At 48.1% G+C, this 14,484-nt stretch overlaps 1 protein-coding gene across 2 annotated transcripts in view; it reads right to left on the minus strand.

Moving 5' to 3' along the window:
• nme7 (NME/NM23 family member 7) overlaps positions 1 to 14,484 on the minus strand; it is a 140,898-nt gene that overhangs the window by 21,014 nt on the left and 105,400 nt on the right. For both annotated transcript variants that reach the window (XM_041889544.2, XM_041889543.2), the window contains one exon: positions 7,401 to 7,508. In XM_041889544.2, the coding sequence (XP_041745478.1) occupies positions 7,401 to 7,508 (108 nt within the window). The remainder of the gene's footprint in view (positions 1 to 7,400; positions 7,509 to 14,484) is intronic.

Raw genomic sequence — 14,484 nt, forward strand, 5'->3', positions numbered from 1 at the left:
AGACAGGACTATAGCAGTATGTTAGACAGGACTATAGCAGCATTAGACAGGACTATAGCAGTATGTTAGACAGGACTATAGCAGCATTAGACAGGACTATAGCAGCATTAGACAGGACTATAGCAGCATTAGACAAGACTATAGCAGCATTAGACAGGACTATAGCAGTATGTTAGACAGGACTATAGCAGTATGTTAGACAGGACTATAGCAGCATTAGACAGGACTATAGCAGCATTAGACAGGACTATAGCAGCATTAGACAGGACTATAGCAGCATTAGACAGGACTATAGCAGCATTAGACAGGACTATAGCAGCATTAGACAGGACTATAGCAGTATGTTAGACAGGACTATAGCAGTATGTCAGACAGGACTATAGCAGTATGTTAGACAGGACTATAGCAGCATTAGACAGGACTATAGCAGCATTAGACAGGACTATATCAGTATGTCAGACAGGACTATAGCAGCATTAGACAGGACTATAGCAGCATTAGACAAGACTATAGCAGTATGTTAGACAGGACTATAGCAGCATTAGACAGGACTATAGCAGTATGTTAGACAGGACTATAGCAGCATTAGACAGGACTATAGCAGCATTAGACAAGACTATAGCAGCATTAGACAAGACTATAGCAGTATGTTAGACAGGACTATAGCAGCATTAGACAGGACTATAGCAGCATTAGACAGGACTATAGCAGCATTAGACAAGACTATAGCAGCATTAGACAGGACTATAGCAGCATTAGACAGGACTATAGCAGCATTAGACAGGATTATAGCAGCATTAGACAGGACTATAGCAGCATTAGACAGGACTATAGCAGCATTAGACAGGACTATAGCAGCATTAGACAAGACTATAGCAGTATGTTAGACAGGACTATAGCAGTATGTTAGACAGGACTATAGCAGTATGTTAGACAGGACTATAGCAGCATTAGACAGGACTATAGCAGCATTAGACAGGACTATAGCAGTATGTTAGACAGGACTATAGCAGTATGTTAGACAGGACTATAGCAGTATGTTAGACAGGACTATAGCAGCATTAGACAGGACTATAGCAGCATTAGACAGGACTATAGCAGCATTAGACAGGACTATAGCAGCATTAGACAGGACTATAGCAGCATTAGACAGGACTATAGCAGCATTAGACAGGACTATAGCAGCATTAGACAGGACTATAGCAGCATTAGACAGGACTATAGCAGCATTAGACAGGACTATAGCAGCATTAGACAGGACTATAGCAGCATTAGACAAGACTATAGCAGTATGTTAGACAGGACTATAGCAGTATGTTAGACAGGACTATAGCAGTATGTTAGACAGGACTATAGCAGCATTAGACAGGACTATAGCAGCATTAGACAAGACTATAGCAGCATTAGACAGGACTATAGCAGTATGTTAGACAGGACTATAGCAGTATGTTAGACAGGACTATAGCAGCATTAGACAGGACTATAGCAGCATTAGACAGGACTATAGCAGCATTAGACAAGACTATAGCAGCATTAGACAGGACTATAGCAGCATTAGACAGGACTATAGCAGCATTAGACAGGACTATAGCAGCATTAGACAGGACTATAGCAGCATTAGACAGGACTATAGCAGCATTAGACAGGACTATAGCAGCATTAGACAAGACTATAGCAGTATGTTAGACAGGACTATAGCAGTATGTTAGACAGGACTATAGCAGTATGTTAGACAGGACTATAGCAGCATTAGACAGGACTATAGCAGCATTAGACAGGACTATAGCAGTATGTTAGACAGGACTATAGCAGTATGTTAGACAGGACTATAGCAGTATGTTAGACAGGACTATAGCAGCATTAGACAGGACTATAGCAGCATTAGACAGGACTATAGCAGCATTAGACAGGACTATAGCAGCATTAGACAGGACTATAGCAGCATTAGACAGGACTATAGCAGCATTAGACAGGACTATAGCAGCATTAGACAGGACTATAGCAGCATTAGACAGGACTATAGCAGCATTAGACAGGACTATAGCAGCATTAGACAGGACTATAGCAGCATTAGACAAGACTATAGCAGTATGTTAGACAGGACTATAGCAGTATGTTAGACAGGACTATAGCAGTATGTTAGACAGGACTATAGCAGCATTAGACAGGACTATAGCAGCATTAGACAAGACTATAGCAGCATTAGACAGGACTATAGCAGTATGTTAGACAGGACTATAGCAGTATGTTAGACAGGACTATAGCAGCATTAGACAGGACTATAGCAGCATTAGACAGGACTATATCAGCATTAGACAGGACTATAGCAGCATTAGACAGGACTATAGCAGCATTAGACAGGACTATATCAGTATGTTAGACAGGACTATAGCAGCATTAGACAGGACTATAGCAGCATTAGACAGGACTATAGCAGCATTAGACAGGACTACAGCAGCATTAGACAGGACTATAGCAGTATGTTAGACAGGACTATAGCAGCATTAGACAGGACTATAGCAGCATTAGACAGGACTATAGCAGCATTAGACAGGACTATAGCAGTATGTCAGACAGGACTATAGCAGCATTAGACAGGACTATAGCAGTATGTTAGACAGGACTATAGCAGCATTAGACAGGACTATAGCAGTATGTTAGACAGGACTATAGCAGTATGTTAGACAGGACTATAGCAGCATTAGACAGGACTATAGCAGCATTAGACAAGACTATAGCAGCATTAGACAGGACTATAGCAGTATGTTAGACAGGACTATAGCAGCATTAGACAGGACTATAGCAGCATTAGACAGGACTATAGCAGTATGTCAGACAGGACTATAGCAGCATTAGACAGGACTATAGCAGTATGTCAGACAGGACTATAGCAGCATTAGACAGGACTATAGCAGCATTAGACAGGACTATAGCAGTATGTTAGACAGGACTATAGCAGCATTAGACAGGACTATAGCAGTATGTTAGACAGGACTATAGCAGCATTAGACAGGACTATAGCAGCATTAGACAGGACTATAGCAGCATTAGACAAGACTATAGCAGCATTAGACAGGACTATAGCAGTATGTTAGACAGGACTATAGCAGCATTAGACAGGACTATAGCAGCATTAGACAGGACTATAGCAGTATGTTAGACAGGACAATAGCAGTATGTTAGACAGGACTATAGCAGTATGTTAGACAGGACTATAGCAGTATGTCAGACAGGACTATAGCAGTATGTTAGACAGGACTATAGCAGCATTAGACAGGACTATAGCAGCATTAGACAGGACTATATCAGTATGTCAGACAGGACTATAGCAGCATTAGACAGGACTATAGCAGCATTAGACAAGACTATAGCAGTATGTTAGACAGGACTATAGCAGCATTAGACAGGACTATAGCAGTATGTTAGACAGGACTATAGCAGCATTAGACAAGACTATAGCAGCATTAGACAAGACTATAGCAGTATGTTAGACAGGACTATAGCAGCATTAGACAGGACTATAGCAGCATTAGACAGGACTATAGCAGCATTAGACAAGACTATAGCAGCATTAGACAGGACTATAGCAGCATTAGACAGGACTATAGCAGCATTAGACAGGACTATAGCAGCATTAGACAGGACTATAGCAGCATTAGACAGGACTATAGCAGCATTAGACAGGACTATAGCAGCATTAGACAAGACTATAGCAGTATGTTAGACAGGACTATAGCAGTATGTTAGACAGGACTATAGCAGTATGTTAGACAGGACTATAGCAGCATTAGACAGGACTATAGCAGCATTAGACAGGACTATAGCAGTATGTTAGACAGGACTATAGCAGTATGTTAGACAGGACTATAGCAGTATGTTAGACAGGACTATAGCAGCATTAGACAGGACTATAGCAGCATTAGACAGGACTATAGCAGCATTAGACAGGACTATAGCAGCATTAGACAGGACTATAGCAGCATTAGACAGGACTATAGCAGCATTAGACAGGACTATAGCAGCATTAGACAGGACTATAGCAGCATTAGACAGGACTATAGCAGCATTAGACAGGACTATAGCAGCATTAGACAGGACTATAGCAGCATTAGACAGGACTATAGCAGCATTAGACAGGACTATAGCAGCATTAGACAGGACTACAGCAGCATTAGACAGGACTATAGCAGTATGTTAGACAGGACTATAGCAGCATTAGACAGGACTATAGCAGCATTAGACAGGACTATAGCAGCATTAGACAGGACTATAGCAGTATGTCAGACAGGACTATAGCAGCATTAGACAGGACTATAGCAGTATGTTAGACAGGACTATAGCAGCATTAGACAGGACTATAGCAGTATGTTAGACAGGACTATAGCAGTATGTTAGACAGGACTATAGCAGCATTAGACAGGACTATAGCAGCATTAGACAAGACTATAGCAGCATTAGACAGGACTATAGCAGTATGTTAGACAGGACTATAGCAGCATTAGACAGGACTATAGCAGCATTAGACAGGACTATAGCAGTATGTCAGACAGGACTATAGCAGCATTAGACAGGACTATAGCAGTATGTCAGACAGGACTATAGCAGCATTAGACAGGACTATAGCAGCATTAGACAGGACTATAGCAGTATGTTAGACAGGACTATAGCAGCATTAGACAGGACTATAGCAGTATGTTAGACAGGACTATAGCAGCATTAGACAGGACTATAGCAGCATTAGACAGGACTATAGCAGCATTAGACAAGACTATAGCAGCATTAGACAGGACTATAGCAGTATGTTAGACAGGACTATAGCAGTATGTTAGACAGGACTATAGCAGCATTAGACAGGACTATAGCAGCATTAGACAGGACTATAGCAGCATTAGACAGGACTATAGCAGCATTAGACAGGACTATAGCAGCATTAGACAGGACTATAGCAGCATTAGACAGGACTATAGCAGTATGTTAGACAGGACTATAGCAGTATGTCAGACAGGACTATAGCAGTATGTTAGACAGGACTATAGCAGCATTAGACAGGACTATAGCAGCATTAGACAGGACTATATCAGTATGTCAGACAGGACTATAGCAGCATTAGACAGGACTATAGCAGCATTAGACAAGACTATAGCAGTATGTTAGACAGGACTATAGCAGCATTAGACAGGACTATAGCAGTATGTTAGACAGGACTATAGCAGCATTAGACAGGACTATAGCAGCATTAGACAAGACTATAGCAGCATTAGACAAGACTATAGCAGTATGTTAGACAGGACTATAGCAGCATTAGACAGGACTATAGCAGCATTAGACAGGACTATAGCAGCATTAGACAAGACTATAGCAGCATTAGACAGGACTATAGCAGCATTAGACAGGACTATAGCAGCATTAGACAGGATTATAGCAGCATTAGACAGGACTATAGCAGCATTAGACAGGACTATAGCAGCATTAGACAGGACTATAGCAGCATTAGACAAGACTATAGCAGTATGTTAGACAGGACTATAGCAGTATGTTAGACAGGACTATAGCAGTATGTTAGACAGGACTATAGCAGCATTAGACAGGACTATAGCAGCATTAGACAGGACTATAGCAGTATGTTAGACAGGACTATAGCAGTATGTTGGACAGGACTATAGCAGTATGTTAGACAGGACTATAGCAGCATTAGACAGGACTATAGCAGCATTAGACAGGACTATAGCAGCATTAGACAGGACTATAGCAGCATTAGACAGGACTATAGCAGCATTAGACAGGACTATAGCAGCATTAGACAGGACTATAGCAGCATTAGACAGGACTATAGCAGCATTAGACAGGACTATAGCAGCATTAGACAGGACTATAGCAGCATTAGACAGGACTATAGCAGCATTAGACAAGACTATAGCAGTATGTTAGACAGGACTATAGCAGTATGTTAGACAGGACTATAGCAGTATGTTAGACAGGACTATAGCAGCATTAGACAGGACTATAGCAGCATTAGACAAGACTATAGCAGCATTAGACAGGACTATAGCAGTATGTTAGACAGGACTATAGCAGTATGTTAGACAGGACTATAGCAGCATTAGACAGGACTATAGCAGCATTAGACAGGACTATAGCAGCATTAGACAGGACTATAGCAGCATTAGACAGGACTATAGCAGCATTAGACAGGACTATATCAGTATGTTAGACAGGACTATAGCAGCATTAGACAGGACTATAGCAGCATTAGACAGGACTATAGCAGCATTAGACAGGACTATAGCAGCATTAGACAGGACTATAGCAGTATGTTAGACAGGACTATAGCAGCATTAGACAGGACTATAGCAGCATTAGACAGGACTATAGCAGCATTAGACAAGACTATAGCAGTATGTTAGACAGGACTATAGCAGTATGTTAGACAGGACTATAGCAGTATGTTAGACAGGACTATAGCAGCATTAGACAGGACTATAGCAGCATTAGACAAGACTATAGCAGCATTAGACAGGACTATAGCAGTATGTTAGACAGGACTATAGCAGTATGTTAGACAGGACTATAGCAGCATTAGACAGGACTATAGCAGCATTAGACAGGACTATAGCAGCATTAGACAAGACTATAGCAGTATGTTAGACAGGACTATAGCAGCATTAGACAAGACTATAGCAGCATTAGACAGGACTATAGCAGCATTAGACAGGACTATAGCAGCATTAGACAGGACTATAGCAGTATGTTAGACAGGACTATAGCAGCATTAGACAGGACTATAGCAGTGCAGTGTGTGACCGTTTCTAGTCTAGTGTAGTGGTCCGCTCCGTGCTGGGCCAAAGTGGTTTGTCTGGGCCCTGGAATGTGTTAGGCAGCTCAGCCACTCACCAGGCTAATGATTAACAAGGAGCCATTTGTCCCTAGCCCGGCCGCTCCGCTCCACTCGCTGCTCAACAGATCAGGAGCTCTGCTCTCTCCCTCTCTCTCGCCCCAACAATGACGTCCAACAGGTCAAACCCCCTCCCTCCCTCTCCCTGCCCTACTAAACAATGGGTTTGTTTCTAACTGCCCAGCTATTCTTTCCCAGTGGGATCTGTAGCGTAGCGGCTCGGCCCACAGAATGGAGTCATGAGACTGCTTTAGCTGTGTCCCAAATGGCACCCTGTTCCGTATATAGTGCACTACTTTAGACCAGAGACCGTAGGGCCCATAGTGCACTATGTAGGGAATAGGGTGACTTTGGGACCTCCTGGCCTGGCCACTGTGAGATACAAGCAGCAATCTGAATGGACATCAATACTACTCCTATACTTATGAGCTTCAGCGCTAAACAGATGAATGATGGTGGGTTTAAGAGCTACTCTGTGTGGATGAATGAGATGCCAGCGTGTCTTTACCTCCAGTACCCCGTCCTCAGGGAGGTCAGTGCAGTGGACAGCATTCTGCACTTTGGTTTTACCATACAGAGCTCTTAACGAGGTGGGGCGAAGATGACGAGCAATCTCCTGGGAAAGAGAAAACACATGGAGGGGTTCATTCCTACAGGCCTATACGTCTCACAGACTAAGTCATTGTGCTCCGGTACCAACTAGGCTACGTACCAAACACTCCATCCTTCTAACTGCTGGAAAGATGCAAATGAAGCATTGAAAGCATCAAGCAAAAATGACATTTAGGAGGATAATGAATGATCACGTTTTGAGGAACATCACTGTCATCCCACACTGGGCACAGACGTCAAGTCAACGTCTATTCCACGTTGGTTCAATGTAATTTCATTGAAATGACGTGGAAACAACGTTGATTCAACCAGTGTGTGCCCAGTGGGATGGTTGTGTTATATCAACTCTCCCCTGTCAGACTGGGCCTCCCCCCTCTCCCCCTCTCCCCTGTCAGACTGGCCCTCTCCCCCTCTCCCCTGTCAGACTGGCCCTCTCCCCCTCTCCCCTGTCAGACTGGCCCTCTCCCCCTCCCCCTCTCCCCCTCTCCCCTGTCAGACTGGCCCTCTCCCCCTCTCCCCTGTCAGACTGGCCCTCTCCCCCTCCCCCCTCTCCCCCTCTCCCCTGTCAGACTGGGCCCTCTCCCCCTCTCCCCCCTCTCCCTCTCCCCTGTCAGACTGGGCCTCTCCCCCTCTCCCCTGTCAGACTGGCCCTCTCCCCCTCTCCCACTCTCCCTCTCCCCCCCTCTCCCCTGTCAGACTGGCCCTCTCCCCCTCTCCCTCTCCCCCCTCTCCCTGTCAGACTGGCCCTCTCCCCCTCTCCCCCTCTCCCCTGACTGGCCCTCTCCCCCTCTCCCCTGTCAGACTGGCCCTCTCCCCCTCTCCCCTGACTGGCCCTCTCCCCTCTCCCCTGTCAGACTGGCCCTCTCCCCCTCTCCCCTCTCCCCTGTCAGACTGGCCCTCTCCCCTCTCCCCTGTCAGACTGCCCCTCTCCCCCTCTCCCCTGTCAGACTGGCCCTCTCCCCTGTCAGACTGGCCCTCTCCCCCTCCCCCTCTCCCCCTCTCCCCTGTCAGACTTGCCCTCTCCCCCTCTCCCACTCTCCCTCTCCCCTGTCAGACTGGCCCTCTCCCCCTCTCCCTCTCCCCTGTCAGACTGGCCCTCTCCCCTCTCCCCCTCTCCCCTGACTGGCCCTCTCCCCCTCTCCCCTGTCAGACTGGCCCTCTCCCCCTCTCCCCCTCTCCCCTGTCAGACTGGCCCTCTCCCCCTCTCCCCTGTCAGACTTGCCCTCTCCCCCTCTCCCTCTCCCCTTCTCCCCTGTCAGACTGGCCCTCTCCCCCTCTCCCCTGTCAGACTGGCCCTCTCCCCCTCTCCCCCTCTCCCCTGTCAGACTGGCCCTCTCCCCCTCTCCCCTCTCCCCTGTCAGACTGGCCCTCTCCCCTCTCCCCTGTCAGACTGGCCCTCTCCCCCTCTCCCCTGTCAGACTGGCCCTCTCCCCCCTCTCCCCCTCTCCCCTGTCTGACTGGCCCTCTCCCCCTCTCCCCTCTCCCCTGTCAGACTGGCCCTCTCCCCTCTCCCACTCTCCCCTGTCAGACTGGCCCTCTCCCCCTCTCCCTCTCCCCCTCTCCCCTGTCAGACTGGCCCTCTCCCCTCTCCCCCTCTCCCCTGTCAGACTGGCCCTCTCCCCCTCTCCCCCTCTCCCCTCTCCCCTGTCAGACTGGCCCTCTCCCCCTCTCCCCCTCTCCCCTGTCAGACTGGCCCTCTCCCCCTCTCCCCCTCTCCCCTGTCAGACTGGCCCTCTCCCCTCTCCCCCTCTCCCCTGTCAGACTGGCCCTCTCCCCTCTCCCCTGTCAGACTGGCCCTCTCCCCCTCTCCCCTGTCAGACTGGCCCTCTCCCCCTCTCCCCTGTCAGACTGGCCCTCTCCCCTCTCCCCTGTCAGACTGGCCCTCTCCCCCTCTCCCCTGTCAGACTGGCCCTCTCCCCCTCTCCCCCTCTCCCCTGTCAGACTGGCCCTCTCCCCCTCTCCCCTGTCAGACTGGCCCTCTCCCCCTCTCCCCTGTCAGACTGGCCCTCTCCCCCCTCTCCCCTGTCAGACTGGCCCTCTCCCCCTCTCCCCGTCAGACTGGCCCCTCTCCCCTCTCCCCTGGCAGACTGGCCCTCTCCCCCTCTCCCCTGTCAGACTGGCCCTCTCCCCTCTCCCCTGTCAGACTGGCCCTCTCCCCCTTTCCCCCTCTCCCCTGACTGGCCCTCTCCCCCTCTCCCCTGTCAGACTGGCCCTCTCCCCCTCTCCCCCTCTCCCTGTCAGACTGGCCCTCTCCCCCCTCTCCCCTGTCAGACTGGCCCTCTCCCCCCTCTCCCCCTCTCCCCTGTCAGACTGGCCCTCTCCCCCTCTCCCCTGTCAGACTGGCCCTCTCCCCCTCTCCCCCTCTCCCGTCAGACTGGCCCTCTCCCCCTCTCCCCTGTCAGACTGGCCCTCTCCCCCTCTCCCCTCTCCCCCTGTCAGACTGGTCCTCTCCCCCCTCTCCCCCTCTCCCCTGTCAGACTGGCCCTCTCCCCCTCTCCCCCTCTCCCCTGTCAGACTGGCCCTCTCCCCCTCTCCCCTGACTGGCCCTCTCCCCCTCTCCCCTGGCAGACTGGCCCTCTCCCCCTCTCCCCTGGCAGACAGATAGGGCTCTGAGATCGTAGACTCACTCTGGGAAACTCCAGTGAGTGAAGGGGATATGTCTTAATAACATGATTTAGGATTACTGAAATTAGAGGGACTATGCTGAGACATTAAGTAATGTTTCCTCTTCCTCATTTCCTGTTTGTTCATTTTATCAACACTAGCCAGGAAGGGTTTTCCCCCACTAGGATTCAGTCCAGTTCATTCAAACACAAACAAGAATCTGCTCTTTAAGGGAGCTGGCCTGGCTGGCAGAGAGACAGTATTTTGCCATGGTAACGCCAACCACATGCTCCGAGTTCGAGTGTGCTCGCAACTCCCTTAAAAGACTATCGCTTGAAAAACAAGAAGAAAGCGGCAATAGTACTGTTTGTCCATCTTGAGAAGCCGTAGCCGGTATACACTTCCTCAAAATAGTCAGAATTAATCTAAGACAACTCAAGAAATCTGTAATTTATTTAGACGTTTTTGCCAAGGAGATCTTAGTCATCAACTTTGCATCTAACTAAGATGTTTGGTGCAGTATTTCTCAAGTGAAAAAATATGCATGAAAACGATTCGTCTTTCGTTTAATGATAAACACTTAATTGAAGAATCCCTACTGTTGACCAATCACTGACGAAGGGGCGTAGACTTTGGCTACCAACTTCGGCTTACCCCCGGATATTATTTTCGTTGTTGCACGAACAGCTGAGAAAACAAAAACTAACAAAAACTTCACAAAATGTCTTGAACTGTTCCAAACTATTTCGGATGGGAAGCATGCGGACACCTTATGCACTCCCAACGAGCGACAACATGCTTTATATTCTAACAGTTTCCGATGCTCTCACCCAAAAGACAGGAACCAGTGTTTCAAGGTCATCCAACCAACCAAGCCTGCTGTACATACACTGCATTAGGAAAGTATTCAGACCCCTTGACTTTTTCCACATTTTTGTTACGTTACAGCCTTATTATAACATTTATTAAATTGTTTTTCCCCCCTCATCAATCTACACACATTACACCATAATGACAAAGTAAAAATAGGTTTTTAGAAATGTTAGCAAATGTATGAAAATATAAAAAACGGAAATATCACATTTACATAAGTATTCAGACCCTTTACTCAGTACTTTGTTGAAGCACCTTTGGCAGCGATTACAACCTCGAGTCTTCTTGGGTATGACGCTACAAGCTTGGCACACCTGTATTTGGGGAGTTTCTCCCATTCTTCTCTGCAGATCCTCCCAAGCTCTGTCAGGTTGGATGGGGAGCGTCGCTGCACAGCTATTTTCAGGTCTCTCCAGAGATGTTCGATCAGGTTCAAGTCCAGGCTCTGGCTGGGCCACTAAAGGACATTCAGAGACTTGCCCTGAAGCCACTCCTGAGTTGAGTTGCCTTGGCTGTGTGCTTAGGGTCGTTGTCCTGTTGGAAGGTGAACTTCGCCCCAGTCTGAGGTTCTGAGTGCTCTGGAGCAGGTTTTCATCAAGGATCTCTCTGTACTTTGCTCTGTTCATCTTTCCCTCAATCCTGACTAGTCTCCCAGTCCCTGCCGCTGAAAAACATCCCCACAGCATGAGGCTATCACCACCATGCTTCACCGTAGGGATGGTGCCAGGTTTCCTCCAGACAAGACGCTTGGGATTCAGGCCAAAGAGTTCAATCTTGGTTTCATCAGACCAGAGAATATTTTCTCATGGTCTGAGAGTCCTTTAGAAGCCTTTTGGCAAACTCCAAGTGAGCTGTCATGTGCCTTTTACTGAGGAGTGGCTTCCATCTGGCCACTCTACCATAAATGCCTGATTGGTGGAGTGCTGCAGAGATGGTTGTCCTCTGGAAGGTTCTCCCATCGCCACAGAGGAACTCTGGACCTCTGTCAGAGTGACCATCGGGTTCTTATTGTATTATGGAGCTGAACCCTCCATGGGTTTTAGTGTGAGGGAGCTGAACCCTCCATGGGTTTTAGTGTGAGGGAGCTGAACCCTCCATGGGTTTTAGTGTGAGGGAGCTGAACCCTCCATGGGTTTTAGTGTGAGGGAGCTGAACCCTCCATGGGTTTTAGTGTGAGGGAGCTGAACCCTCCATGGGTTTTAGTGTGAGGGAGATGAACCCTCCATGGGTTTTAGTGTGAGGGAGCTGAACCCTCCATGGGTTTTAGTGTATTATGGAGCTGAACCCTCCATGGGTTTTAGTGTATTATGGAGCTGAACCCTCCATGGGTTTTAGTGTGAGGGAGATGAACCCTCCATGGGTTTTAGTGTGAGGGAGATGAACCCTCCATGGGTTTTAGTGTGAGGGAGCTAAACCCTCCATGGGTTTTAGTGTGAGGGAGCTGAACCCTACATGGGTTTTAGTGTGAGGGAGATGAACCCTCCATGGGTTTTAGTGTGAGGGAGATGAACCCTCCATGGGTTTTAGTGTGAGGGAGCTGAACCTTCCATGGGTTTTAGTGTGAGGGAGCTGAACCCTCCATGGGTTTTAGTGTGAGGAGCTGAACCCTCCATGGGTTTTAGTGTGAGGGAGCTGAACCCTCCATGGGTTTTAGTGTGAGGGAGACGAACCCTCCATGGGTTTTAGTGTGAGGGAGCTGAACCCTCCATGGGTTTTAGTGTATTATGGAGCTGAACCCTCCATGGGTTTTAGTGTGAGGGAGCTGAACCCTCCATGGGTTTTAGTGTGAGGGAGCTGAACCCTCCATGGTTTTTAGTGTGAGGGAGCTGAACCCTCCATGGGTTTTAGTGTGAGGGAGCTGAACCCTCCATGGGTTTTAGTGTGAGGGAGATGAACCCTCCATGGGTTTTAGTGTGAGGGAGCTGAACCCTCCATGGGTTTTAGTGTGAGGGAGCTGAACCCTCCATGGGTTTTAGTGTGAGGGAGCTGAACCCTCCATGGGTTTTAGTGTGAGGGAGCTGAACCCTCCATGGGTTTTAGTGTGAGGGAGCTGAACCCTCCATGGGTTTTAGTGTGAGGGAGCTGAACCCTCCATGGGTTTTAGTGTGAGGGAGCTGAACCCTCCATGGGTTTTAGTGTGAGGGAGACGAACCCTCCATGGGTTTTAGTGTGAGGGAGCTGAACCCTCCATGGGTTTTAGTGTGAGGGAGCTGAACCCTCCATGGGTTTTAGTGTGAGGGAGCTGAACCCTCCATGGGTTTTAGTGTGAGGGAGCTGAACCCTCCATGGGTTTTAGTGTATTATGGAGCTGAACCCTCCATGGGTTTTAGTGTGAGGGAGATGAACCCTCCATGGGTTTTAGTGTGAGGGAGCTGAACCCTCCATGGGTTTTAGTGTATTATGGAGCTGAACCCTCCATGGGTTTTAGTGTGAGGGAGATGAACCCTCCATGGGTTTTAGTGTGAGGGAGCTGAACCCTCCATGGGTTTTAGTGTGAGGGAGCTGAACCCTCCATGGGTAATGACAGACTAGTGAGTAATGTTACAGTGACCTTGATGAGGATGCTGGAGCCTGCCTAGCCTGCTGTTTCCCAACTCCCTTCCATACTGGCTCCCAGGAGAGCAGGAGGGAGGGAGAGGGGGGGGGTAGAGAGAGAGAGGAGAGAGAGAAAGAGAAAGAGAGAGAGAGAGAGAGAAAGAGTGGAGAGAGAAAGAGGGAGAAAGAGGAGAGCGGGAAATTAGGGGGAGATTTGCTCAGCGCTGAAAGAATTCCTGACCAAATTGGGCTCTCTGTAATTGCATTAGTTACCCACAAGTGACCTGGCAGTTGGAGAGCTTAATTTAATTTTAATGAGCCCTACAGAGCACTAAAACCCTTGTTCTCACAACCAATAGCTTTTGTTGAGAATAATCAGCCTGGACAGAGAGACAGTTGCTTCAGAGCTAGCTAGGCTATCTTACAGCAGGGTGCTATGGGACTCATATCAGACACAGTTGGATCCTATTGGAAGAAGACCCTTTAGATATGAGGCTTGATCTTTGTTTTGGACAGATTCTGTCTGTGCCTCTAGGCCTCTCTGTCTGTTTCCTGACAGTCTGACATCACACTCAGAACTCACTGTAACCATCTCTGTATGTGTGTACACCACCAGGCTTGTTGTACCCATGCCATCTCTCTCTGTCCAATGCCAGTAGACGGCTGGTCTCATCTATCTGCTAGCAAATACAACAAAACCGCCCGTCTCTGCTCTAATTGTGTAAAATGTATTAAACCAATCATACTTTCGTCTCCATATTCAACCATGAATGATGATGTAAATGGTGCTTCCCTTCAGAACCCATGGACACTTAGACAAATCAACAGCAGGGAGGGACTTCATGCCTACGAACCGATTTCTGGATTCAGGCCCCTCCCCCTTCTCTCGCTCCCCCTCTCCCCCCCATCTCTCCCCCTCTCCCCTCCATCTCTCTCCCCCCTCTCTCTTTTTTTTTTGTCATTTAGCA

Source organism: Coregonus clupeaformis, chromosome 11, assembly GCF_020615455.1.
Source record: "Coregonus clupeaformis isolate EN_2021a chromosome 11, ASM2061545v1, whole genome shotgun sequence".
Lineage (NCBI taxonomy): Eukaryota > Metazoa > Chordata > Actinopteri > Salmoniformes > Salmonidae > Coregonus > Coregonus clupeaformis.